The 26,969-nt window shown below is 41.9% G+C and overlaps 2 protein-coding genes across 3 annotated transcripts in view; one reads left to right on the top strand and one right to left on the bottom strand.

The window, feature by feature from the left end:
- Nucleotides 1-3,315, top strand: part of LOC139386393 (galactosylgalactosylxylosylprotein 3-beta-glucuronosyltransferase 1-like) — a 96,402-nt gene extending 93,087 nt beyond the window's left edge. For both annotated transcript variants that reach the window (XM_071131960.1, XM_071131962.1), the window contains one exon: nt 13-3,315. The gene's annotated coding sequence lies outside the window, so the exon portion shown is untranslated. The remainder of the gene's footprint in view (nt 1-12) is intronic.
- On the bottom strand, nt 3,172-26,969 carry LOC139386392 (beta-galactosidase-1-like protein 2). The gene is made up of 19 exons (XM_071131959.1): nt 26,783-26,969; nt 25,911-26,096; nt 25,748-25,816; nt 25,555-25,650; nt 24,930-25,038; nt 24,581-24,673; nt 24,347-24,428; nt 23,799-23,863; nt 22,031-22,115; nt 18,052-18,195; nt 17,353-17,433; nt 11,312-11,418; nt 6,120-6,266; nt 5,928-5,999; nt 5,225-5,303; nt 4,972-5,059; nt 4,428-4,542; nt 4,089-4,205; nt 3,172-3,823 (listed from the first exon to the last, which is right to left on the bottom strand). The coding sequence occupies exons 1-19, from the start codon at nt 26,863-26,865 to the stop codon at nt 3,737-3,739; spliced, it is 1,905 nt and encodes a 634-aa protein (XP_070988060.1). The 5' UTR covers nt 26,866-26,969; the 3' UTR covers nt 3,172-3,736.

Here is a 26,969-nt window from a genome sequence, read left to right as displayed (position 1 = left end):
TCTCTGTTCCAGGTGGTTGTCTAATATGGACCCTGAGAAGAAAAAGAGGCCATCTCCCAGTGCAAACAGTGTTCATGTCTTAATCATTTCAGAAAAGACTGCCTCGGGGGCCAAATCCTAATCCCCTTGACTGAAACTAAACACTTTTAATATTGGGATTACAAATGCATCATATTAAAGCACAGATTAGTACAAGATGGCAATATTTATCAGGTTAAATGTTGCCAGCAGCACCAACATGAAGCAGACGGTGAGAGCTGAGCGATTAAGGATCAACGGGAAATCGATGCTCTCTGAACCTGCATGACACCATACTGCGTCTGTAGTGTCCTAACACGAGACAGCACAACACAAACATTGCAGGAGGGAGGGAGTTAGGCAGCCAATGAGATGAAGCGTTTACTGGCCTGAACAGGCTAATGAGATATCCATTGTCTTTCCCTCTATAGACATGGATCTTCAGGGCAGGGGATGAGATCCTGAGATCTTAGTAGGGTCTGTAAGAGACCTTTAGTAGACATGTACTGCAATGGCCTCCACGTCTTCAGACAGAACAATCATGGAGAATCCGAACAAGTCATCTCTCAGAAGATCAATTCTACTTTCAGCAAACACTAAACGTTCAAAAAGGGAAGGAATGTCCTTTTTGTATAACTAAAACTATGTCTGCTTTTATTTAATTTGCTAGTTTTTTGTGTTTACATGCATTTTCTTGCTAGTTCAAAACTACTGACTGACTCTTGCCTCCATTTTGAAAGCTAAAGCTGGGGAACCATCCATTTTCAGTGTCATTCTCAGACATGTAATTCAGTGTGTACTGAAGCTATTCACTTGAAATAACTGACATCAAGATGGGCTCCTAACTCTTGGGAGACACATAATATTACAGGTCAAATTCCTAAAACTTAACTTAGCACTTAAATGCACTAGTGACTGTGTGCCTAAGTGGAAACACGTGTACATACTAATTTAACACAGGAACAATTAGAGGACTCATAGTAAGGTCCTCTCAGATAAAATGTAACAACTGAATTTATATAGATGTAAAATAAAAACTAAGAATTGACTTAGGCATTGCCAAGAACACCTCAATGTATGACAACTGGCATAGCACATGTTCACTCCTGTTTTTCAATCACATGCCATGAACAGTATAACAGCACATCACCACGTTAGGTTTAACCCAACTTTGTGCATATGTTACAGTATTATCATTACCCAATGATGAGCAGTTTGGCAGATGGCCATATAGTATGCTGGTTTATATAACCACAGTAGCTAACTAGTAGAGTAGGACAACAGAAAGCAATTGAAGTTATCTAAGCTAAAGGCACTGACAGTCGAGATATACAGTAAAATGTGCAAAAGCACCTACGTTCACAGTGTGTATTGCCTACATAAGTTAGATATTTGCGCTCGTATCACAGCGAATAATCTATAAGCCCACTGCAGTGTAGAAATGTTACTGTATACTTAACCTCAGTTTCATCAGCGGTAGACAGACAATCATGCTAAAATGTTTCCAAGAAACAACCATCATTCATTAATGGGTCTATGAACTGTAAGCGAGTAAGAAGGCAAATCAAATATACCATGAAAACTAGAAGAAGATCCTCTGCTTTGGACAACTACTAGTAAGATACCCCATGCTAGAACCCCAGTCTGCAACACCATCCTATGCATGCATGCTCAGTCCTAGTTTCTTGCCCTGACAAAACTGTACCATATACGGGATGGAGTTAGTTTTGCGACACGCTTTGTGACAATTCTTGGATATAACAGGCAAAACGTAATGACAAGCACAAGTGAATTGGTGTCATGCTCAGCTATACCTTTGCAGTATTAAGGTTTCATGTCCGCTTCAATTTCTTAATGTATCCTTCAGTAATACCTCAAATGTAGGTGAAGACACTAATGGCAAACTATGAAAAAGGGAGATTAATGACCAGGATAGTTATGGCCTATTCAATTATCCAAAGCAGTATTAGATCAGATACGATTTTCCCATCAGGTACTGTTCCCCCATCGGATACGGCTCCCCCCAAAATATGCTCTCTCATCAGGTACTGGTATTCAAATGGATACACCAGCATGTCATTTCTGAACATTTCTATTACATAGTATTATTTAATTGAGAAATTCAAACCAAATGTTTTGTGATCAAACAACATCTGTTAATGTTCATGTTGACCTCATCTTTAGGCTTTGGATTGCACAGCAGTACCATTAACTTCATTAGGCAAGAATCAATGTCTTCTGATCTGTTTCCATTCTCCAAAATGTAAAGTAAAGTCTGTATATTTATGCGAAAATCAATAGAAATATATTTATTTATGTATTTATTTGAAGTATGAATGTCCTCTTGTCAAATTGAATTATAATTGAACATTTCTTTGTCCATGTTTGCCCCCACCCCCTTCTTTTCTCATCTGTGCCTCTCAGCCACTGAGGTTCAGAAACCACACACAGACAAGCTCTTCTGAGGTCACATTTAGGTTTGCGGGCAACACCAACAAACTGAGACACAACATTTCATTATTTTCCATCAATTCTGCATTGCTCTGACTTCAATCGCTATCAATAGCCTTCATTTTTAATGACCTTTCTTAGAATTGATTGTGTTCATTCATGTGAATTTAGGAAAAATGTTAGGACCTGTCTGCAGAGATGAACCCAGACAACACTAAGAGTTATACATAATGGAAGTGCAATTTCATCTCTTGGACATTTAATGGAGATTGCTCCTACACTGTCGTAATCACTTATAGAATCATAAGTTAAGTGTAGTACTCTGAAGGTACAAAACTCAAACTTCTCCTTACATCCCTGGCTTTCTCACACTCTCACAGTTGGATCAACGAGCGATACTGTTCTGACAGTCAGAAACGGCTTTAATGTAATGGAACAGCCTCATCCAGTGTTTAGCTTCGTAGTGGTACATACATAATGTAACAAAGGTGATGGATCATACTGTACTAGGCTCTAAATGCTTTCTTAGGGCAATTCACACTCCCCCTTCCTTTACCTACTTTGATCCACAGTCATCTTCCATCCTTGTGTGAATCACTTCTTCTGCATGTAACTCTAAAGGTTGTTCATTTCTCCTCATGACTCCTTCTCAGAGATACCATATGACATTTATCAAGACAAATAAACAACTGAAAAGTTAAGTACTTGGCGAATGTCTTTGTATTTGAGAGTCTCCACTGCACTGATCGTTCAGTTTAATTCACCATCACATGTCACTGGTTCATCTCAAAAGCACAATCTATGTATTTGCTGTCCAATCAAATAAAATACAATGACATAGTGAAAGTACGTGTCCTTGAATTCGGACAAACACCTATACATTAAAATACCTGAAATATCCAAATTAGTATCCTCTGACAAAATTCTCACAATAGACATACAGAATGAAAAGGTAATACACAAACAACAAGTACAATCCAGATATTGCAGTACATTGCAATCCAGATATTGCAGTACATTGCAATTCAGATATTGCCGTGGCCCATCGAATATAATGGAGGCACAGTTACGTTTGCAAGATCTAGTAGGATGCTTAATTAGTCTGGATCATTCAGAGGCTGGGGCTTCCCAACAGGAAATAAATGCCATGTGCAGTGATGTGCATCGATTCTGAGTAGCTATCCAGCTAGGTCCCTGATGGCAGGCAGAGTGTGGAAATGTGAGAGGATGGAACTCCTAACCATACCTCCATTCTACCAGGCCATCCTCACTGTACGTCAACAGTCATTCCAAGGTCAGGCTCGCTGGCAAATTGGATTTTACCATCAGTTTCCTGCTCCTCAAAGACAACAACCTGAGATCAACAAAAACAAAAGGCTCTGAAACACAGCAGTAGGGTGCCGAGGTGTGGAGACAACATGTTCAGAGGAAAGGGAAGTCGTCTGAGGACTATTCCTGCAAAGCACTGACAAGTTCAATATCATCAAACCCACTGGGTGGCCCAGCTGCTATAGCTGTATATCAAAATTGTTGACCTGTGATGTTCCTAACAGAGGCATCTGAGTGAACTCCTGTGGAGGGTGAGGGAGATTTTTCAGTAACAGTTATGGCATCAGTACCTGATTGTTTCCTCGGTTAAGCCAGGGGGCGGGGAGGTAGAGGGTTTGCTGGGGCCCCATGGACCAGTGGCGTCCAAGATTCTGCCCGTTGATAAAGACCACTCCTTTACTCCAACCCTGTGAATAAAAAAACACTGTAATCAGTGACTTGAAAATCAGAGTTTAGAGTTTCTCTGGGATCTTCTTTCACCACTTTGTTGATCTGATGTGTGAGGCCTAATACACTAGCTATGAATAAACCAGAGATAGGCCTACTACCCTATCTATGCATCAATAAACAGTATGGACAGGTAGTGCTGTCTTCTATAACCATAGAGCCTTTTGGGCTGCTTTACTCACAGGCAGTCTGATGAAGGTGTCTCTGGGATGGCCACCCACATATAGCTTGCCGTGGAAAAACCCTGGGAAGGAAGGCTTCTGGAAAACAGAGTTCCACTGGCCTGATGCACTCAGTCTGAAACATGGGACGAGATCACCCTACTATAACACAGGAAATTACTGGCTAATACAATTTCTCGTCATATTTATTCATGTAACAAAATCATTTGTGAGAGTGTACAATGGCATGGCTTCAGTCATGGATATGTAAATGGTTTTATTCCACTTCTGATCTTTTGATGTAGTGTTGTTCTCAGTGGGCAAGCATTTTCAAGACGGCGCTAATTTCCCAGTTGATTATAATGTGGTTTTAACATGGTATTGGGAAACCACATGAAAAAGCTGTTATTTCTGCAATCTGGCATTGTAATTCTACACTCAGTGAGAACTAAGAAGATAATCAACTCAACAGAATCAGAGCTAGGCACGAGCAATGACAGAGACTCAGAACAGAACAAATAAACATGAAGACGGAAATTGAAAGATGTACATGATCAGTACAAACCTATTTACAAAGCCAGGCTTCATATCTAGACTATGAATGATAAAGTCTCGTAGCGGGGTATTGTTCAACTCAATGTCTCCGACAAGACCTGAAAAATAAGCCAAGGCTGAAATAAGGCAGTCTTTGATTTTCTACATTCAGTGGTTAATTAGCTGCTTTTGAGCACCTATTCTGAAATGATTTACTAATAGATGTGTCTAGTTATACAACCACAAGGCTATCACTGACCCAGTAGGTTAAACTATTTTATTACCTTTACGCTGTTCATCTAGGAGTTTACCATAGTTCAGTCTCCCAGAGTTCTCCACGAGTAAACTCAATGTTCTCTCCCCCTTCAATGAAAAGTACATAAAAGATGTGGAAACAATTGGAGGTGTTATCTACAGTTTACAATGCAAAGCAGACTAAATAAAGACAATAGAGGAAACATGTTGCTTTCAGTTGGACAGCAGATAAGTCCAATCTGCTGCTGTGTGATAGAAAAGCAGCATTGACTTGTTTTCCAATAACAGGCAGGTGCAAAGTTAGTGATTGTGATTCCTCTTTGTTAGAACAACATTTGTCTGAAAACTTTCTGTTGGCATAATCCTAGCACCTTAGTGACAAACGCATTTATCAGCATCACCAGAAGCTTTCACCTCTAACATGGTGTTGAATATTAACTAGCCAGTTTGAAAGCAGCTCAGCAGCACACCTATAGCCTGAATACAACTTTTTTTAAATATGTGTTATTGTCACATACACCGGATCGCTGCAGCGAAATGTGTTGTTTTACAGTCAGCCATAGTAGTACCGCGCCCCTTGAGCAAATTAGGGTTAAGTGCCTTGCTCAAGGGCACATCGAGAGATTTTTCACCTTGTCAACTCGGATATCCAAACCAGCGACCTTTTGGTTACTGGCACAACACTCTCTCCACCAGGCTACCTGTTTCCCAAAACACACACTATCACTATACCTTTCCATCAGGCAGAGCACACTCCAGCATCTTATAGTCCAGAACTCCAACAAAGAGTTTGTCCACAAACACCTAGAAGACAAGATAAGTGTATTAGTACAAATAATCTACTGACATAGGGTACTTGACGTTTGCTAATATCATGAAATAATTATGATATAATGCCATGTAGCTGTGTCTGTCTGTACTTACCAGGGCTCTGTCTCTAACATTGTTCATGGAGTTCAGAAGGCCTCCGCTGTGGATTATGGTCTCATACAGAGTGTAGCCGTTGGATTGACCATTGTTATTGTTGACAGGAAGGTTCTCCATGTTGACTGGTTTCTCTGACTTCAAGGGCTACACCAGGACAAAACAAGAACAACATCCTATCTAATCTGACATGATTATATATTATATGATACAGTGACATTAGAAAGTATTCATACCCCTTGATTTATTCCACATTTTGTTGTCTTTCAAAATGGATTAAATAGATTTTTTCTCACCCATCTACACACAATACCTCATAACGACAAAGTGAAAACATGTTTTTTGAAATGTTTGAAAATGTATTGAAAATGAAATACAGAAATATCTCATTTACATACACTACCATTCAAAAGTTTGGTGTCACTTAGAAATGTCCATGTTTTTGAATGAAAAGCATATTTTTGGCCATTAAAATAACATCAAATTGATCAGAAATACAGTGTAGACATTGTTAATGTTATAAATGACTATTGTAGCTGGAAACGGCTGATTGTTTATGGAATATCTACATAGGCGTACAGAGGCCCATTATCAGCAACCATCATTCCTGTGTACCAATGGCACATTGTGTTAGCTAATCCAAGTTTATAATTTTAAAAGGCTAATTGATCATTAGAAAACCATTTTCCAATTATGTTAGCACAGCTGAAAACTGTTGTTCTGATTATAGAAGCAATAAAACTGGCCTTCTTTAGACTAGTTGAGTATCTGGGGCATCAGCATTTGTGGGTTCGGTTACAGGCTCAAAATGTCCAGAAACAAAGCACTTTCTTCTGAAACTCGTCGGTCTATTCTTATTCTGAGAAATGAAGGCTATTCCATGAGAGAAATTGCTAAGAAGCTGAAAATCTCGTACAACGCTGTGTACTACTCCCTTCGCAGAACAGCGCAAGAGGACAAGTACATTAGAGCGTCTAGTTTGAGAAACAGACGCCTGAAAAGTCCTCAACTGGCAGCTTCATTAAATAGCACCCGCAAAACACCAGTCTCAACGTCAACAGTGAAGAGGCGACTCCGGGATGCTGGCCTTCTAGGCAGAGTTCCTCAGTCCAGTGTCTGTGTTCTGTTTTCTATCTTAATCTTTTCTTTTTATTGGCCAGTCTGAGATATGGCTTTTTCTTTGCAACTCTGCCTAGAAGGCCAGCATCCCGAGTCGCCTCTTCACTGTTGACGTTGAGACTGGTGTTTTGCGGGTGCTATTTAATGAAGCTGCCAGTTGAGGACTTTTCAGGCGTCTGTTTCTCAAACTAGACAATCTAATGTACTTGTCCTCTTGCTCAGTTGCGCACCGGGGCCCCCCAGTCCTCTTTCTATTCTGGTTAGAGCCAGTTTGTGCTGTTCTGTGAAAGGAGTAGTACACAGCGTTGTACGAGAGCTTCAGTTTCTTGGCAATGTCTCACATGGAATAGCCTTCATTTCTCAGAACAAGAATAGACTGATGAGTTTCAGAAGAAAGTTATTTGTTTCTGGCCATTTTCAGCCTGTAATCGAACCCACAAATACTGATGCTCCAGATACTCAACTAGTCTAATGAAGGCCAGTTGTATTGCTTCTTTAATCAGCACAACAGTCTTCAGCTGTGCTAACATAATTGCAAAAGGGTTTTCTAATGATAAATTAGCCTTTTAAAATTATAAACTTGGATTAGCTAACACAACGTGCCATTGGAACACAGGAGTGATGGTTGCTGATAATGGGCCTCTGTACCCCTAAATAGATATTTAATTAAAAATCAGCCTTTTACAGCCACAATAGTCATTTACAACATTAACAATGTCTACAATGTATTTCTGATCAATTCTAGGTTATTTTAATGGACAAGAAATTAGCTTTTCTTTCAAAAACAAGGACATTTCTACGTGACCCAAGTCTTTTGAACTGTAGTGTAAATATTCACACCCCTTTGCTATGACACTCCAAATTGAGCTTAGGTGCATCGAATTTCCTTTGATCATCCTTGAGATGTCACTACAACGTGATTGGTGTCCACCTGCGGCCCATTCAATTGTTTGGACATGATTGAGAAAGAAACACACCTGTCTATATAAGGTCCCACAGTTGACAGTGCATGTCATAGCAGAAACTATATCGTAAAGTCAAAGGAACTGTCTGTAGATCTCTGAGATAGAATTGTTATGAGGCATACAGTATTATGGCGAAGGGTATAAAACCATTTCTAGAGTGTTGAAGAGCACAGTTTCCAAGAGCACAGTGGTCTCCATCATTGGGAAATTGAAAAAATATGGAACTACCCAAAAACCAAACTGAGCAACTGGGCAAGAAGGACCTCGGTCAGGGAGTTGACCAAGAACCCAATGACAACTCTGACAGAACTACAGAGTTCCTTGGCTGAAATGGGAGAACTTGCCAGAAGGAAACAGTCTCTACAGCATGTCACCAATATTGGCTTTATGGTAGTGGCCAGACGGAAGCTACAAATGAGAAAAAGGCACATGAGGGCACGCCTGAAGTTTGCAAAAAGGCATGTGAAAGACTCAGAGCATAAAGGCAAAAGATTCGGTGGTCTGATGAGACAAACATTTTACTCTTTGGCCTGAATGCAAACACTATGTCTGGAGAAAACCAGGTACAGCTCATCACCTGTCTAACACCATCCATACTGTGAAGCATGGTGGTGGCAGCATAATTCTATGGGGATGTTTTTCAGCAGCAGTTACTGGGAGACTGGTAACGATAGAGGGAACAATGAATGGAGCCAAACACAGGCACATCCTTGATGAGAACCTGCTTCAGACTGTAAACAACCTTAGACTGGGGGGAAGATTTACTTCCAACAGGACAATGACCCCAAGCACACAGCCAAAGCAATACTGGAATGGCTTCAGAACAAGAATGTGAAAGTCCATGAGTGGCCCAGCCAAAGCCCAGACCTGAATCCCATTGAAAATCTGTGGAAAGACTTGTAGATTGTTATTCATCGCGCTCTCCATCTAACTTAACAGAGCTTGAAAAAATCTGGAAGGAAGAATGGGAGAAAATCCCCAAATCCAGATGTGCAAAGCTGATAAAGACATACGTAAGACAACTCAAAGCTGTTAACACCGCCAAGGGGCTTCCACAAAGTATTGACTCAGGGGTGTGAATACTTATGAAAATGTAATATTTCTGTATACAATTTTCATTAAATGTGCAAAAATGTATTAAAAAAGAAGTGTGTATATGGGTGAGGGGAAAAAATTGATTTAATCCATTTGAATGCAGGCTAACACAATAAGTCAAGGGGTATGATTACAGTGGCAGTGTATATACAGTGCTTTCGGAAACTATTCAGACCTCTTGACTTTTTCCACATTTTGTTACGTTACAGCCTTATTCTAAAATGGATTCAATATGTTTTTTTGTCCTCAACAATCTAAACATAATACCCAATAACGACAAAGCAAACAGTTTTTTTGTTGTTGACATTTTTGCAAATGTATTACAAATAAAAAACTGAAATACCTTATTTACATAAGTATTCAGACCCTTTGCTATGAGACTCGAAATTGAGCTCCGGTGCATCCTGTTTCCATTGATCATCCTTGAGCTGTTTCTACAACTTGATTGGAGTCCACCTGTGGTAAATTCAATTGATTGGACATGACTTGGAAAGGCACACACCTGTCTATATAAGGTTCTGCAGTTAACAGTGCATGTCAGTGCAAAAACAAAGCCAGGGGGTTGAAGGAATTGTCCGTAGAGCTCGGAGACAGGATTGTGTCGAGGCACAGATCTGGGGAAGGGTACCAAAAAAATTCTGCAGCATTGAAGGTCCCCACAAACACAGAGGCCTCCATCATTCTTAATGGGATAAGTTTGGAACCACCAAGACTCTTCCTAGAGCTGGCCGCCCAGCCAAACCCAGCAATCGTGGGAGAAGGGCCTTGGTCTGGAGGGTGACCAAGACCCGATGGTCACTCTGACAGAGCTCTAGAGTTCCTCTGTGGAGATGGGAAAGCCTTCCAGAAGGAAAACCATCTCTGCAGCACTTCACCAATCAGGCCTTTATGGTAGAGTGGCTAGATGGAAGCCACTGCTCAGTAAAAGGCACATGACAGCCCGCTTGGAGTTTGCCAAAAGGCAGCTAAACACTCTCAGACCAGAGAAACAAGATTCTCTGGTCTGATTTGACCAAGATTGAACTCTTTGGCCTGAACTCCAAGCGTCACGTCTGCAGAAAACCTGGCACCAATCCTTACGGTGAAGCATGGTGGTGGCAACATCATGCTGTGGGGATGTTTTTTAGTGGCAGGAACCGGGAGACTAGTCAGGATTGAGGGAAAGATGAACATAGCAAAGTACAGAGAGATCCTTGATGAAAACCTGTTCCAGAGCACTCAGGAACTCAGACTGGGGGAGACCTGAAAATATCTCCCGATCCAACCTGACAGAGCTTGAGAGGATCTGCAGAGAAGAATTAGAGAAACTCCCCAAATACAGGTGTGCCAAGCTTGCAGAGACATACCCAAGAAGACTCAATACTGTAACAGCTACCAAAGGTGCTTCAACAATGTACTGAGTAAAGGGTATGAATACTTATATAAATGTGATATTTCAATTTTTATCTTTTTTATAAATTAGCAAACATTTCAAAAAAACGATTTTTGCTTTGTCATTATGGGGTATTGTGTGTAGATTGATGAGGGGGGGAAAACAATGTAATACCTTTTAGAATACGGCTGTAACATAAAAAAAAATGTGGAAAAAGTCAAGGGGTCTGAATACTTTCCAAAGCACTGTATAATATAAAGGTCAAGATCCATTTTTAGAAAGCCAATTACCATAATTATGAAATACATTCTTTCTACAAGTGTCTGGATTTAGACGGTGGGAAAGTAATTGTCGTCTCATAAGGGAGCAAATTACAGCAATGGCTTGTGAATAATTAATGGTTTACGCAAGTACCAGACACGCTGCTACATTTGCCCAGAAAATATACAATGAAGAGAGCATGTAAGGAGGTCTCAAACAGTGTACATCTAATTCTAGTGATACTGTATACATTCAATTCTAGTGATAGATATACAATCAATTCTTGTGATATTGTATTCAAACAAGTCATGTGCATCACAACCAAGCAGTCCAGGCCAGGTTACAGCAGACAGTGTGCTATTTGGGCCCTAGCTGCTCACCTTCTCAGTAAACTGCAGGCTCTCCCACAGTGACAGATGCTTCTGAATGATGACAGGCTCATACACTCTCCTGGCCTGGAGGGAGGGAACCTCAGGAAGCTTTTCACCTGAGTTACACAGATATAGTCAGATATAGAACATGCGGGGGAGTGGGAGTCTCTTGGTGGATAGAAACTGTACTTTTGAGTTTACCAACATGAACAGAGGGTTTTGAAGGAACATCAATACACTCTAATGGCTCTATTTTTGTCGCTAGTGTCAAACGCATGTTAGTTTGCAATTTTGTCATGTAGTAATTGGCTTACTAGCTCTAACGCCATGTTCGGCAATTTACCAGTCTTATATCAGAACATGATCCAAAGTGCTAATTTCAGGCAGGGCTGGTAGGGATATTTAAGACCAACCAAAAGCTGGTTTTAGTGGTAACGCAGTTGGTTACAGCATGAATTTTGGCAGTGGAAACGCAGCCTATCCAGCACACTGCCCATATGCGCATGGACCAAGAGTAGCCTAATGTGCTTTTGGTGCATGCGTACTTCGTATTTAGAAACATAAAAAACTAAAAGTTTTCTCCCATTTCGTTTCATTTGGTTAAAAATCTAGCATAGCCTCCCCTCCTCTCAATTAAGGCCTTTCCCCCCTTGCCAAATGCAAGTCAAGACTGTCCATAACATGTTTGGCTCCTGAGACCGTTTGGAAATAAATCTTAATCGCCAAAACCTTTATTAAAATATAACGTTTGAGATGAGTAAAACAGGGAGCTGACATTCCCTTTGTATCTATGCATTGTAGGCAGGCCCACATTGTTTTAGCCATGCAGGTCTCATTTTGGACGTGCATAAAACCCCTTGCATGATGTAGGCTACTTTTCATGCCCATCATGAAACGAGAGATGAGAACCTCAGGTGAATACCGGTGAACATCATATTCAGAAGTTATCTGTAACCTTTAACAATTGCTTTTTTCCCATTTCATATGTTGAAAACTCAAGCCCTCCATTAGGCCTACTATAACGAAGGCTGTTTCAACAGCCATGCCAGTCTTTTTAAGACATCCTTACATTTTACATTTATTTCATGTCATTTAAAAAAAAAAATTGAACGTTGCTTGTTTTTCATTGAATTTTATTCCAACAAATTGTATTAGAATGGTTCACCTCACCGTGCATGCAATGTAACTGTCACACCCTGATCTGTTTCACCTGTCCTTGTGATTGTCTCCACCCCCTCCAGGTGTCGCTTATTTCCCCAGTGTATTTATTCCTGTTTCCTGTCTCTCTGTGCCAGTTCGTCTTGTCAACCAGTGGTTTTCCCGGTCTCCTGCTTTTTGCAGTCTCCCTTTTCTAGTCCTCCCGGTTTTGACCCTTGCCTGTTTCTGGACTTTGTACCTGCCTGCCTTACCATTCTTCCTGTTTTGACCACGAGCCTGTCTGCCACTCTGTACCTCCTGGACTCTGATCTGGCTTTGACCTTTTAGTCTGTCCACGACAATTCTCTTGCCTACCCCTATGGAAAAATAAACATTGTAAGACTCTAACCATCTGCCTCCTGTGTCTGCATTTGGGTCTCGCCTTGATAGTAACATCTGGAGATGTGTGAATGTGATCTGTAAAATGGTTCCAATTTATGTCAATAAAACACAGGCCTATTTGGGAGCAGTATAACGATGAGTGGACATTCTCCCTTTTTATATTGGATCTTTGTCCAGCTACTGTGAAAAGTTTGGATGTGCGTATAACCCTAGAAATTATGGTGCCTGTAAGTGTGAGACAACCTATTTGAAACAAGATTTGTTTAGAATTTGAATTTAATTATTCGTTCTCTTTTGAGGCCTTGTCAATAATGAAGTATAGGCTGAGCCTATATCAGTGGGAATGCTATTGAAGCCACGCAATTACTTAGAACAACGTGGACTGCAAATGGGTTCAAGTTAATGTATTTGGTTCTACATTTTGTTTCTGTAAGCCATTTAACAAACTATAACAGACTAACATTGGAATTGAAGATGATTCCAAGGCAATACATAAAAGACCGTAAATACACAACTTGATATTTCGCCAAGGAGCACGTTCTGATTGGCCAGTGAGGGGCCATGTTTATTAATCAACCCAGCGAACGCCAGCAAGTGAAAATAGCACAAATATTTCTGACAAACCCCTGAACCTATGTGCAACATCCTCCAGCATGACCGGTTTGGCGGTGGGTCAGTCATGGTGTGGGGTGGCATTTCTTTGGGGGGCCGCACAGCCCTCCATGTGCTCGCCAGAGGTAGCCTGACTGCCATTAGGTACCGAGATGAGATCCTCAGACCCCTTGTGAGACCATATGCTGGTGCGGTTGGCCCTGGGTTCCTCCTAATGCAAGACAATGCTAGACCGTAAATACACAACTGCTCAAAAAAATTAAGGGAACACTAAAATAACACATCCTAGATCTGAATGAATGAAATATTCTTATTAAATACTTTTTTCTTTACATAGTTGAATGTGCTGACAACAAAATCACACAAAAATGATCAATGGAAATCAAATTTATCAACCCATGGAGGTCTGAATTTGGAGTGACACTCAAAATTAAAGTGGAAAACCACACTACAGGCTGATCCAACTTTGATGTAATGTCCTTAAAACAAGTCAAAATGAGGCTCAGTGGTGTGTGTGGCCTCCACGTGCCTGTATGACCTCCCTACAACGCAATGCTCCTGATGAGGTGGCGGATGGTCTCCTGAGGGATCTCCTCGCATACCTGGTTAAAGCATCCGCAAACTCCTGGACAGTCTGTGGTGCAACGTGGCGTTGGTGGATGGAGCGAGACATGATGTCCCAGATGTGCTCAATTGGATTCATGTCTGGGGAACGGGCGGGCCAGTCCATAGCAACACTGCCTTCCTCTTGCAGGAACTGCTGACACACTCCAGCCACATGAGGTCTAGCATTGTCTTGCATTAGGAGGAACCCAGGGCCAACCGCACCAGCATATGGTCTCACAAGGGGTCTGAGGATCTCATCTCGGTACCTAATGGCAGTCAGGCTACCTCTGGCGAGCACATGGAGGGCTGTGCGGCCCCCCAAAGAAATGCCACCCCACACCATGACTGACCCACCGCCAAACTGGTCATGCTGGAGGATGTTGCAGGCAGCAGAACGTTCTCCACGGCGTCTCCAGACTGTCACGTCTGTCACATGTGCTCAGTGTGAACCTGCTTTCATCTGTGAAGAGCACAAGGCGCCAGTGGCGAATTTGCCAATCTTGGTGTTCTCTGGCAAATGCCAAACGTCCTGCACGGTATTGGGCTGTAAGCACAACCCCCACCTGTGGACGTTGGGCCCTCATACCACCCTCATGGAGTCTGTTTCTGACCGTTTGAGCAGACACATGTACATTTGTGGCCTGCTGGAGGTCATTTTGTAGGGCTCTGGCAGTGTTCCTCCTGATCCTCCTTGCACAAAGGCGGAGGTAGCGGTCCTGCTGCTGGGTTGTTGCCCTCCTACGGCCTCCTCCACGTCTCCTGATGTACTGGCCTGTCTCCTGGTAGCGCCTCCATGCTCTGGACACTACGCTGACAGACACAGCAAACCTTCTTGCCACAGCTCGCATTGATGTGTCATCCTGGATGAGCTGCACTACCTGAGCCACTTGTGTGGGTTGTAGACTCCGTCTCATGCTACCACTAGAGTGAAAGCACCGCCAGCATTCAAAAGTGACCAAAACATCAGCCAGGAAGCATAGGAACTGAGAAGTGGTCTGTGGTTATCACCTGCAGAACCACTCCTTTATTGGGGGTGTCTTGCTAATTGCCTATAATTTCCACCTGTTGTCTATTCCATTTACACAACAGCATGGGAAATTTATTGTCAATCAGTGTTGCTTCCTAAGTGGACAGTTTGATTTCACAGAAGTGTGATTGACTTGGAGTTACATTGTGTTGTTTAAGTGTTCCCTTTATTTTTTTGAGCAGTATATATATATATATATACTGTATATATAGCGCTATATTGTGTTAGGGCTCTATTTTAACAAACCTAACTACTAGCTGGAGTTATATTGTCACGAACGTCGTCAGGGAAATGACCGGACCAAGGTGCAGCGTTGTGTGCGTACATTTCACATTATTATAAATGTCGCCAACAAAAACAAACATGACGCTTACTAGGGCTATACATGCCACTAACAAAGACAACTACCCACAACTAAGGTGGCAAAACAGGCTGCCTAAGTATGAGTCCCAATCAGAGACAACGATAGACAGCTGTCCCTGATTGAGAACCATACCCGGCCAAAACATAGAAACAGAAAACATAGAAATAAAGAAACTAGAATGCCCACCCTGGTCACACCCTGGTCTAACCAAAATATAGAATAAAAGCCTCTATTGCCAGGGTGTGATATATATATATATTGAAAATAAACTGTTTATTCAGACTGTCATTGATAGATAATTAAATATAATTATTTTTGTCACAACAATCATTTCATATGATCATTTTGACCTCTGCATACAGTGGTATGTGACAAATGACAACTCCAGATAAATGCAGAAGTGGAAAACATCTGTGACTCAGGAAATAATCCAGGTTTTTAAGATAATTACTGGGAAAACATCTGAGCTTGACAGCAGTAGCAGCATCCAGCTGGTAGTACAGGTCACACAATCATACCCATTCTCCCTTTTCCAACTGTTGGAGCTGAATGTTGGTGCTCTGTAAGAGATGTCCTCCAGCCCTCTTTAAGGTGTTGAAGCACTCTGAGAAACCTGCAGACACTTAGGGTTATTGGTGGAAAGTGCTCCCCTACCACTATGTTCAACATCTGGCCCACTAAAAGGGGCTAATGGGTGGCAAAAATCACCTAGTCCTGAAATGGCATTCAGAGTTTAAAAGCCAAGTATTTCTTTGGAGCAAATTGCTGTTTCACACTTTTGCTGTTTGGTATTGTGTGAGCTGCCTGACAAAGTTATCAGCTGCAGTTTATAAACTTGAAACTTGAATGTCATTGGATTCTACAGTGGATTGATATTTGAACTCAATTTAAAGAATGTTGTGCAAGTTGGACTGCCTGCCACATGCATAATCAAATCATATTACCTTGGTTTTTAACCACTACAGCATCAATTGTCCATTTTGAAGAACAATACTATTTATTTAATGTTATTAAACCAAGTGTTAGATATTCAATTGACAGTATTTTCGTTCTATTTATGGTCAATTATTAGAGATAATGTTTTAGTCTGTGACTATGGGTACGCATTACTCACAAAACTCATATGAGCTGAGAGCCAAAAGCCCTGTGATAGACTAGCGTCGTGTCCAGGGGGTGTACATGTACTGTACATTAAGGTGCCTCATTCTATAGAAACAGGAGAAAGGCTCCTGCTCCTATAAACCATTCCGGCTTGCAAAAGCCAAGGCTTGTGCAAGGCTACTTACTTACACAGGGTATGCATGACTCATGAAACTCATGAGCTGAGAGCCAAACAATAGCATATATCAAGTTGGATCTAAACACAGAATTAGGTCATGTGGTGCTGAATAGAACATAGAGGCACGCTTTAGTGACCACTCTCATCCAGGTCAATGCTCATTGTTCAACATACTGCACAACGTAAGGATGAAACATGTTCAGATAGCCCTGAAGATCTTAGTTTACCGGGAGGCTGGATAAATGCAAGATTGCTCTGACTGTATGTTTGAGGGGTGGGAGGTGGGGCGTGTCCCTAATCTGATGTCCCCTCCTATCCCTGCTGTACTGTAGTCCAGGGTATCTCAAACTCGTTCCTGGGTGTGTGTGTGTGTGTGTCCCCTCCTCCCCGCTTGATGATGAGTTGGTTATTTGAATCAGCTTTGTAGTGCTAGGGCAAAAACACAAAAACATGCACCCAGGAGGGGGGAGGGGAGTTTTAGAAACGCTCCTGTAGTTCACCATACCCAGCATCAATCTCACACACTCATCTCTGATTGGGCAAGACAGACTCAATGTTCCCCATAGGGTCTTATTAAGTCACTTTGGAGAATGATACAAAGAGCCCCTCACGGCGACACTCACTGTGATAGCGGCTCAATACATTCCTCAGAAGAGTGTACTTGGTGGTGTAATCCCCTGCCTCAGATAACGGAGCATCGTAATCTGAAAAGATAATGCTACTATCAGAACAGCAAGAGGCACGAGGAGCGAGAGGCGGGGATACCTCCTCCCGTGTCCGATGAGTTTCACTCTGCTCCTTTCAAACATCTTAGCCAGCAGGAGACATATTTTGTGGTTATCTTGACAGATACGGCTGCAGGAGTTTGGATGGAGGCAAGAGGCAGTGGAGAAAATAAAATGCAAATACAGACTACTGATAAACTTGAAGGTCAAAGAGCAGGTGCCAATGTGCCACTGTTACTGTGTTTGACATCAATGTCATTCTCCTGAGTAGCGAGGTTGTTACAATTTCAACAGTCCCAAACAGGATATAAAACCCATCATGCAGTCTTTCTTTTACATTTCCCATGCATTTTATTAGCTGATTAATTAATTATGCAGTGAGTGCTAAAATGCAGCCTGAGGTCAAGCACTGTTGAGGAGTGACAGCACCATCTACTGGCCTTTACAAACAGTACATTGACGGTGCATTACTGTAACACCGCCTGCACAACTGGCTGGTGTACAATCCTTATCAGAGATATGTTTCAATGAAGAGAAATAACAAGGTAAACTATGAGAACATATTGATTTTAAAACAAAGATCTAAATAGAACTTACCATAGCTTGTTACCATTGGCTTAGGCATGGGCGTGGCAATTGCAAAAGCCCCGTTCATGAAGCCAAAATTTGTTCCTCCGTGGAACATGTAAAGATTGATTGATGCATCCTGTTTCAGGATTTCCGTCACAATAGCAACCATGTCTGCCAAAGAAGGGTGACAAATGAGAACTTACTACTGATGGGTACAGAGACATAGAAGAACTACAAGACCTGGTGCACGTAATAGCTGTATCATATCCATTGCTATAAACTCTACCTCTATATTCAAGAGCTGTGGCAGGGAGCCCAATAGTAAAACAAAAAGTATGATAACATTTGACAAGCAATTGACCTCGTTCCAAGTGTCCTATTGCCCTTAAAATCAGTTACATTTCAACATGGATTAAACCCGCCACACCTTATTACACTTAACTATAAGTCATTATAGGAACAACCCGATCCCCATTCAAAATCTCCTGCCTCAACATACTGATTAGCTACACATATTGCATAGAACAGTGGTTCCCAACCTTTTTTTTCATTTAAGGAACTCAGTCTGGCATTAAACTTACTCTTGAATGTTGTAATAGTAGAATGCACAAGGTGCAATTTCGAAATTGGGTAGTGAATCATCAGTTCCTCTTGTCATGTTAGTCATTGCATACCTTAGAGAGCTATTTATAACTTGTCAGAAATGTCCAGATCAACTAGCCCATGTCCGCTAACATTTTCTTTATTTCGTTTTTTAAGACCACAGACATTGTTGGGGGATAGGGATATTCCCCAATGTTCTCCAATTCTGCAAGGGGGGCACCGTGGGAAAAAAGTTTGTGAACTACTGATATAAACTCCCTTTTTCAGGACCCTGTCTTTCAAAGATAATTCGTAAAAATCCAAATAACGTCACAGATCTTCATTGTAAAGGGTTTAAACACTGTTTCCCATGCTTGTTCAATGAACCATAAACAAGCAATTAAAGTCACCATTATGAAAACTTAGGACACTAAAGAGGCCTTTCTACTGATTCTGAAAAACACCAAAAGAAAGATGCCCAGGGTCCCTGCTCATCTGCGTGAACGTGTCATAGGCATGCTGCAAGGAGGCATGAGGACTGCAGATGTGGCCAGGGCAATAAATTGCAATATCCGTACTGTGAGATGCATAAGACAGCGCTACAGGAAGGACAGCTGATCATCTTCGCAGTGACAGACCACGTGTAACAACACCTGCACAGGATCAGTACATCCGAACATCACAGCTGCGGGACAGGTACAGGATGGCAACAACAACTGCCCGAGTTACACCAGGAACGCACAATCCCTCCATCAGTGCTCAGACTGTCTGCAATAGGCTGAGAGAGGCTGGACTGAGGGCTTGTAGGCCTGTTGTAAGGCAGGTCCTCACCAGACATCACCGGCAACAACGTCGCCCATGGGCACAAACCCACCGTCGCTGGACCAGACAGGACTGGCAAAAAGTGCTCTTCACTGACGAGTCGCGGTTTTGTCTCACCAGGGGTGATGGTTGGATTCGTGTTTATCGTCGAAAGGAATGAGCGTTACAACAAGGCCTGTACTCTGGAGCGGGATCGATTTGGAGGTGGAGGGTCCGTCATGGTCTGGGGTGGTGTGTTACAGCATCATCTGACTGAGCTTGTTGTCATTGCAGGCAATCTCAAAGATGTGCGTTACAGGGAAGACATCCTCCTCCCTCATGTGGTACCCTTCCCGCAGGCTCATCCTGACATGACCCTCCAGCATGACAATTCCACCAGCCATACTGCTCGTTCTGTGTGTGATTTCCTGCAAGACAGGAATGTCAGTGTTCTGCCATGGCCAGCGAAGAGCCCGTATCTCAATCCCATTGAGCACGTCTGGGACCTGTTGGATCGGAGGGTGAGGGCTAGAGCCATTCCCCCCATAAATGTCTGGGAACATGCAGGTGCCTTGGTGGAAGAGTGGGGTAACATCTCACAGCAATTACTGGCAAATCTGGTGCAGTCGATGAGGAGGAGATGCACTTCAGAACTTAATGCAGCTGGTGGCCACACCAGATACTAACTGTTACTTTGATTTTGACCCCCACCCCTCTTTGTTCAGGGACAGATTATTCAATGTATGTTAGTCACATGTCTGTGGAACTTGTTCAGTTTATGTCTCTGTTGTTGAATCTTATGTTCTTAAAAATATTTACACATGTTAAGTTTTCTGAAAATAAACGCAGTTGATAGTGAGAGGACGTTTCTTTTTTGCTGAGTTTAGAACATAGACAAATGTTTAATTAGACATTCAAATTGAGCTGACTTTACTGATTTAAATCAAGGGCCGCCAGATAATGAATAACAAGCATGGAGTGACAGAGCATGCCTTGATTAGCAAGTCACCCAAGTCATAAACTGTTCTCTCTGCTGCCGCACGGCAAGCGGTAGCGCAGTGCCAAGTCTAGGTCCAAAAGGCTCCTTAATAGCTTCTACCCCCAAGGCATAAGACTGCTGAACAATTAATCAAATGGCTACCTGGACTATTTACATTGACACTGCTGCTACTTGCTGTTTATTATCTATGCATAGTCACTTTACCTCTACCTACATGTACAAATTACCTCAATTAACCTGTTCCCTCACGCATTGACTCGGTACCGGCACCCCGTCTATAGCCTCATTATTGTTATTTTATTGTGTTACTTTTTATTTTATTACTTTAGTTTATTTAGTAAATATTTTCTTCACTCTATTTCTTGAACTGCACTGTTGGTTAAGGGCTTGTAAGTAACCATTTCACGGCAAGGTGAAGCACCTGTTGTATTCGGCGCATGTGACAAATACAATTTGATTTGATTTTGATCCTGTGTGTGCGAGATAGACGTGGATGCTGCTGACAATGACAGGTGGACAAAACCAGGCCTGGGGACCCGATGTCACGAACCTCGCCGAAGATGGTGCCTCTTACTGTTCGGGCGGTGCTCGGTGGTCGTCGTCGCCGGCCTATTAGCTGCCATCAATTCCCTTTCCGTTTGTTTTGGGTTATTGGGTAATTGGGTACACCTGTTTTGTATTAGGGTTTGTTTGTAGGGTATTTAAGGGCACTAGGCCCGCTGGGTATTTGTGCGGGCTTGTTTTTGTTACTCTGTGTTTGATGGTGTGATTTATTTGTGTATTTATTCTCCGGACTATTTTGTCCTGTTGTTTGGACTGGCAACTTATATACGCCCTGTGTGTTGGCGTGACTGTTTTGTTGCGCTGGGGAATACATTTGAAAAACGACTGAACCCTGCTCTCTGCGCCTGATTCCACCCACCACACCTAGTTGATCGTAACACCCGAGTCATCAGTGGCTGTTGTTCAACATAAGAAGGACAGTCTGGAAAATCTACATGACATTAATACACATTCTCAAGCTATATGACAACTGACAAGTATTTACTGCAGTGATGCACTGAAATTATGAAAATGTTTTTTTTTTTTTTAATCGCCATCATGACCAAAATATCCCAAAGCAAACAGTTGCTACAGTTTTATGCGGAAGGTGTGTGTGTATATTAAACGGTTAGTCTGTAGCCCTTTCACATACTGTACTGTTCCCTGCTGAGAGAGAATGATTCACATGTATGTACTGCATAGAATGTACTGCATGGAATACTCTTCTATTGAGTGTATATACACATGTAGGGTGACCATAGGGACTTTGCTGTTTCCATTTATTTTGAAGGTTATAGACACTGAAGGCCTGTATAAAAGCATAACATAGTATAAAACAGTATAGAAATCACAGCTTGGTTCAGTTGTAATTGACTACATGGATCAAAATACAATTTTGGGGGGAATGAAAGTTTATAATGCTTGGCTTGGAAATAAGCACACATGGAAAGCATATTAATTTCTGACAGAAACATATCACAAAGGAGAACTGACCATATGCTAAGCACCATGTGACCAATCTATTAAGTGGGACTCATGCGGTGTGGCAAAGGTCCTGCTGCTTGAGGAAATATGACTTACCCTCAGCAGCAAAAACATGGTGAAGGTCACCCCAGAGGTCAAACCACCCAGACCAATACTCCATCACCATCTTGGGCTTCCGGGGCTAGAGGAATTAGGAAAGAGAATGTTCAAAAGAGAGGTACAAATAAACTAAATATATGTTACTCCTTGTAGACACAGTATTTACTCCATGAACATCAGGGACCAGTTTTAAAAAAGTTACAGTGCATTCGGAAAGTATTCAGACCTCTTCACTTTTTCCACATTTTGTTACGTTACAGTCTTATTCTAAAATGGATAAAATTATTTGTTTTCCCCATCAATCTACACACAATACCCCACGATGACGAAGTGAAAACAGGTTTTCGCCATTTTTGCACATTTGTTAAAAATAAAAAACAGGAAAAACGTATTTATATTCAGACCCTTTGCTATTAGACTCGAAATTGAGCTCAAGTGCATCCATTGGTCATTCTTGAGATGTTCCACAGTTGATAGTGCATGTCAGAGACAAAACCAAGCCATGATGTCGAAGGAGCTGTCCGTAGAACTCAGAGACAGGATTGTGTCGAGGCACAGATCTGGGGAAGGGTACCCCATTCTTAAATAGAAGAAGTTTGGAACCACCAAGACTCTTCCTAGAGCTGGCCGCCCGGCCAAACTGAGTAATTGGGGAGAAGGGCTTTGGTCAAGGAGGTGACCAAGAACCCAATGGTCACTCTGACAGAGCTCCAGAGTTCCTCTGTGGAGATGGGAGAACTTTCCAGAAGGACAACCATCTCTGCAGCACTCCATCAATCAGGCCTTTATGGTAGAGTGGCCAGATGGAAGCCACTGCTCAGTAAAAGGCACATTACAGCCCGCTTGGAGTTTGCCAAAAGGCACTTAAAAGACTCAAGATTCTCTGGTCTGATGAAACCCAGATTGGACCCTTTGGCCTGAATGCCAAGCGGCACTTCTAGAGGAAAAATCCCTATGGTGAAGCATGGTGGTGGCAGCATCATGCTGTGGGGATATTTTTCAGAGACAGGGACTGGGAGACTAGACAGGATCGAGGTAAAGATGAACGGAGAAAAGTACAAAGATTCTTGATGAAAACTTGCGCCAGAGCACTCAGGACCTCAGACTGGGGTGAAGGTTCACCATCCAGCAGGACAACAACCCAAAGCACACAGCCAAGACAATGCAGGAGTGGCTTTTGGACAAGTCTCTGAATGTCTTTGAGTGGTCCAGCCACAGCCCAGACATGAACCCGATCTAACATATCTGGAGAGGCCTAAAAATAGCTGTGCAGAGATGCTCCCCATCCATCCTGACAGAGCTTGAGAGGATCTGCAGAGAATAATGGGAGAAACTCCCCAAATACAGGTGTGCCAAGCTTGTAGCATTATACCTAAGAAGACTTGAGACTGTAATCACTGCCAAAGGTGCTTCAACAAAGTACTGAGTAAAGGGTCTGAATACTTATGTAAATGTGGTATTTCAGTTTTTTTCCCATAAATTAGCAAACATTTCTCAAAAAGCTTTTTTGCATTTAATCCTATCTGATTGCCGAAATTCAATCAGATAACTTCTGAAAAACTCGGCCAAGTCTATAGGCATCCAAAGACTGTGGTTCAAAGCAACTTATTTCACAGATTAAGACTAAAGAGCTAATATCCTCTGTTTTATCAACAGGTGTCAGATGAAACTGAGTAACTGATCAATTACAAAGCTGGAGCTGGATAAATCTAATGATAAATATTAGTAGATGATCATCTGAACACACCTCAATACATTCACTCACTTGAATTGCATCCAGATACTTAAATCCCTCTGGGCTCAGTTTCTGAAAATTGATGGTTTCTAGAACTATTGATGGAAAACAAAAAACTCAACAGTACATACAGTAAATACACAACAAACACAAATAAAATACAGCATGACAGTATCCCACTGGGAACATTTAATTGAAATGACGTGGAAACAACGTTGATTCAACCAGTGTGTGCCCAGTGGGATGCTACAGTGACCTCATGCTTAGGAAACTGCTTTGCATTTTAACAGATCATATTTTTGTCATGTTTTCTCCCTAGCTTAATCTGTATCCATCTAAACAGCACAGACTCGTCTGTCTCCTTTGTGTTTAGGCTTCAAGTGGAAAGGGAATTAGTCAAGGAGCAGTTCTAATGAAGCCTAACAGCAGCTGCCTAACACACACACACCGGTCCTTGGCACAGACAGAGCTCTTGTGTTATGGGAGAATACCAACTACAGTTCAGGCAGAGACTGCAGTCAGATGGGCCAGAGGCTCTACTATTGTGCAGCTGTCTGTATGTCCAGTCAGTACAATACCTCCATTCACACCCCCGAGGTTCCGCCCATCCTGGTTGTCTGAGGTCAGGAGCAGCTCCTCGATCCCCCTGGATAATAATGCCTAGAACAAGGATCTCATCTCAATCATGCTCATATGTCCAAGTTGATATTCTATTATTGAAAATGCAAGTAGTTGTAGTGAAGTCAAGATAAAGTGATGCACGGTGTGTATTTATGTGTGTGTAATAAAATAGATGCACTGCATTGTCTTACCTCCTTTATGTATGGCATATATTCTACGTCTTTTGCATAAGAGCCATACTTGTTCTCCACTTGAACTGCTATAATTGGGCCCCCCTTGGAGTACTGAGTTTGAAATAATAAATCAAATAAGAGCAAGCTTTCAATTGATTCCAGAATAAGTCACAAGAATATATTTTCAAAGCCTTTTGGATTGATAACACATCAAGCTTCACATTTTAAGAATATTTTAGTTTTGTGATAGCCCTTATCAACGACCATATCTATGTGGTGACATCGTTGTCACACACAATTGAAACTGAAAACTGGAAACCCAAGTGCACTTAATAGAAGAGTAGTGAGAAAGTGAGAAAAGATTAACCTGATACGGTGCAACTCTTGGAATGAGTTGATCAAAGAAGGAGTCAACAGCTTCTGTGAAACCTGGGTAGGTTGTTCTCAACTTCATGTCTGGATCACGCAGCAACCAACTAGGAAGAAAGCAATACATAAAAACGCTCTAATGTTATCAACAATGTATGCAGTTACATTTCAATACTGGTTGCACTGATGGCAGTAATGCATAATGAGTGCATTGATTGCTTCATAACGCAGTGTGAGTTTAATAGATTTCCAAATATCTATAACCTGGTTAACCTAGTAGTACATAATGAGATATTTCTGGACCAATTACCCTTCCTCAATCCATTTAGATGATGATCAGAGTCAGTCAAATGACTCATTCAGGGGGAAAAGCTCAGCAAATAACTGTGTGTGTGTGAGCAATATCTGGTTATACTCCTAGATCTATGATTATATTTAGCCACATGACTAATAAGGAATGTGGGACTGTCTGTCCAGAGACCTGAGGGAAATAGCACCACACTGGAAATGGGCATCACAATAATTAATGAGGAAAAATGGATGAGACGTCGTATAGGGGGACCTATACATTCAGGGAGCTTAAACCAACCAACCTAAAATGTTAAAACGTGGGAACATCTAACCTAGGCAGCCCTCCTAAGTCCCACTCAGCACAGATGTAGGGTCCTGGTCGCAGAATCACCCAGAGCCCCAACTCTGCTGCTAGGCTGATGTACGCCCTGAGAGACACAAGAGAAAAGCACAGAGAACAATCTCAACAGCTCTATCAAACAATTTCATCACAAAATCATATAGAAAAGTGGAAGTCTTGCTTACTTTAAATCCAATTGGTCCTGGAAGTTGAAAACCCCTCTCTCTGGCTCATGCAGGTTCCATGGCACATATCTGAAAGGTAAATCTGTCATTCTCAGTATCTCTCCATAGAGAAGCAGTGAGTGGTGGTATAAGAGGACATAATGTGTTCTACGTGTGTCCCTACGTGGTGAGAGTGTTGACCCCACATGCCCTCATCTTCAGCAGACGGTCCTCCCAGTAGGCTCTGGGGACGCGGAAATAGTGGATAGAGCCCCCCAAGATGCGAAAGGGCTCTCCCTCCAGAGTGAACTGAGAGGAGTTGGCCCTCAGTCCCTCTTTCTGGCTCATTCTCCCCACATCTGGGTGTTGGCTGGAAGAGAAAGACAAACTGCTGGTCAATCCAGAAAGTTAGACTAGATAGGAATCATAGGAACTTGACAATGGCATCTAAGGTGAGTAGCTAAGTATTTATAACACTTGTCACAAGCATACAAGATATACCCAACAGTTTTAGTTAAATCAACAAAGCTTTCAGCACAGTGAAGAATAATGAAATACGCTACAAACATGCTACTCTTCTTGTTTGACCAGAATGCAAATCTATATTTGAATATGCAGGAGATTTACATAGTCAATTGCTCACACTGTTGATGCTGTGGAATGAGTACTGCACTGTGCCATTAGAATCGATTAAATAAAAGCGAAGTGTCTACACAAGGTTAAGGTCCGGGGCAGGTGGGTCAGGTGAAAGTTCATGATAGGTTAAATGAAGGATATGGAATGGCTTTGAATTAATTAGACTATTGATAGCATATTATTTTTCTCACCTTTGGTATAGGCCTACTTCTTCTGTGTAATAATAATAACAATCTGATCAAATGTTCTCATTATGAATTGTCTTTAATAGCATTGCCTATAATATATTTTACTTAAATAACCAGTTTGGGATACTGGTTGCATATTGATTCATTTGCAGGTCCATGACAAAATTAGAAAAAACAACAACAAACAGGACAAAACTTTTCAAACACTCGAGACCCGCCCATAAAGTCTTACCGTGTGAATTGAAAGATAATATATCCGACGATAATAAAACCGAGAATGGCATACCGTCGTATGAGAGACAGCCTGGCGACCATGGATGTATTTTTACAAAAAAAATACGAATAACGATCCAACGTCGTAACAACGGCTTTGACAGCCCACACCTTCAAAGACCCGGCGTTAGACAACACATCACCGG

Source organism: Oncorhynchus clarkii, chromosome 27 (genome assembly GCF_045791955.1).
Source record: "Oncorhynchus clarkii lewisi isolate Uvic-CL-2024 chromosome 27, UVic_Ocla_1.0, whole genome shotgun sequence".
Classification (NCBI taxonomy): Eukaryota; Metazoa; Chordata; class Actinopteri; order Salmoniformes; family Salmonidae; genus Oncorhynchus; species Oncorhynchus clarkii.
The sequence above is the reverse complement of the archived record's forward strand: the minus strand, read 5'-3'. Positions and strand labels throughout refer to the sequence as shown.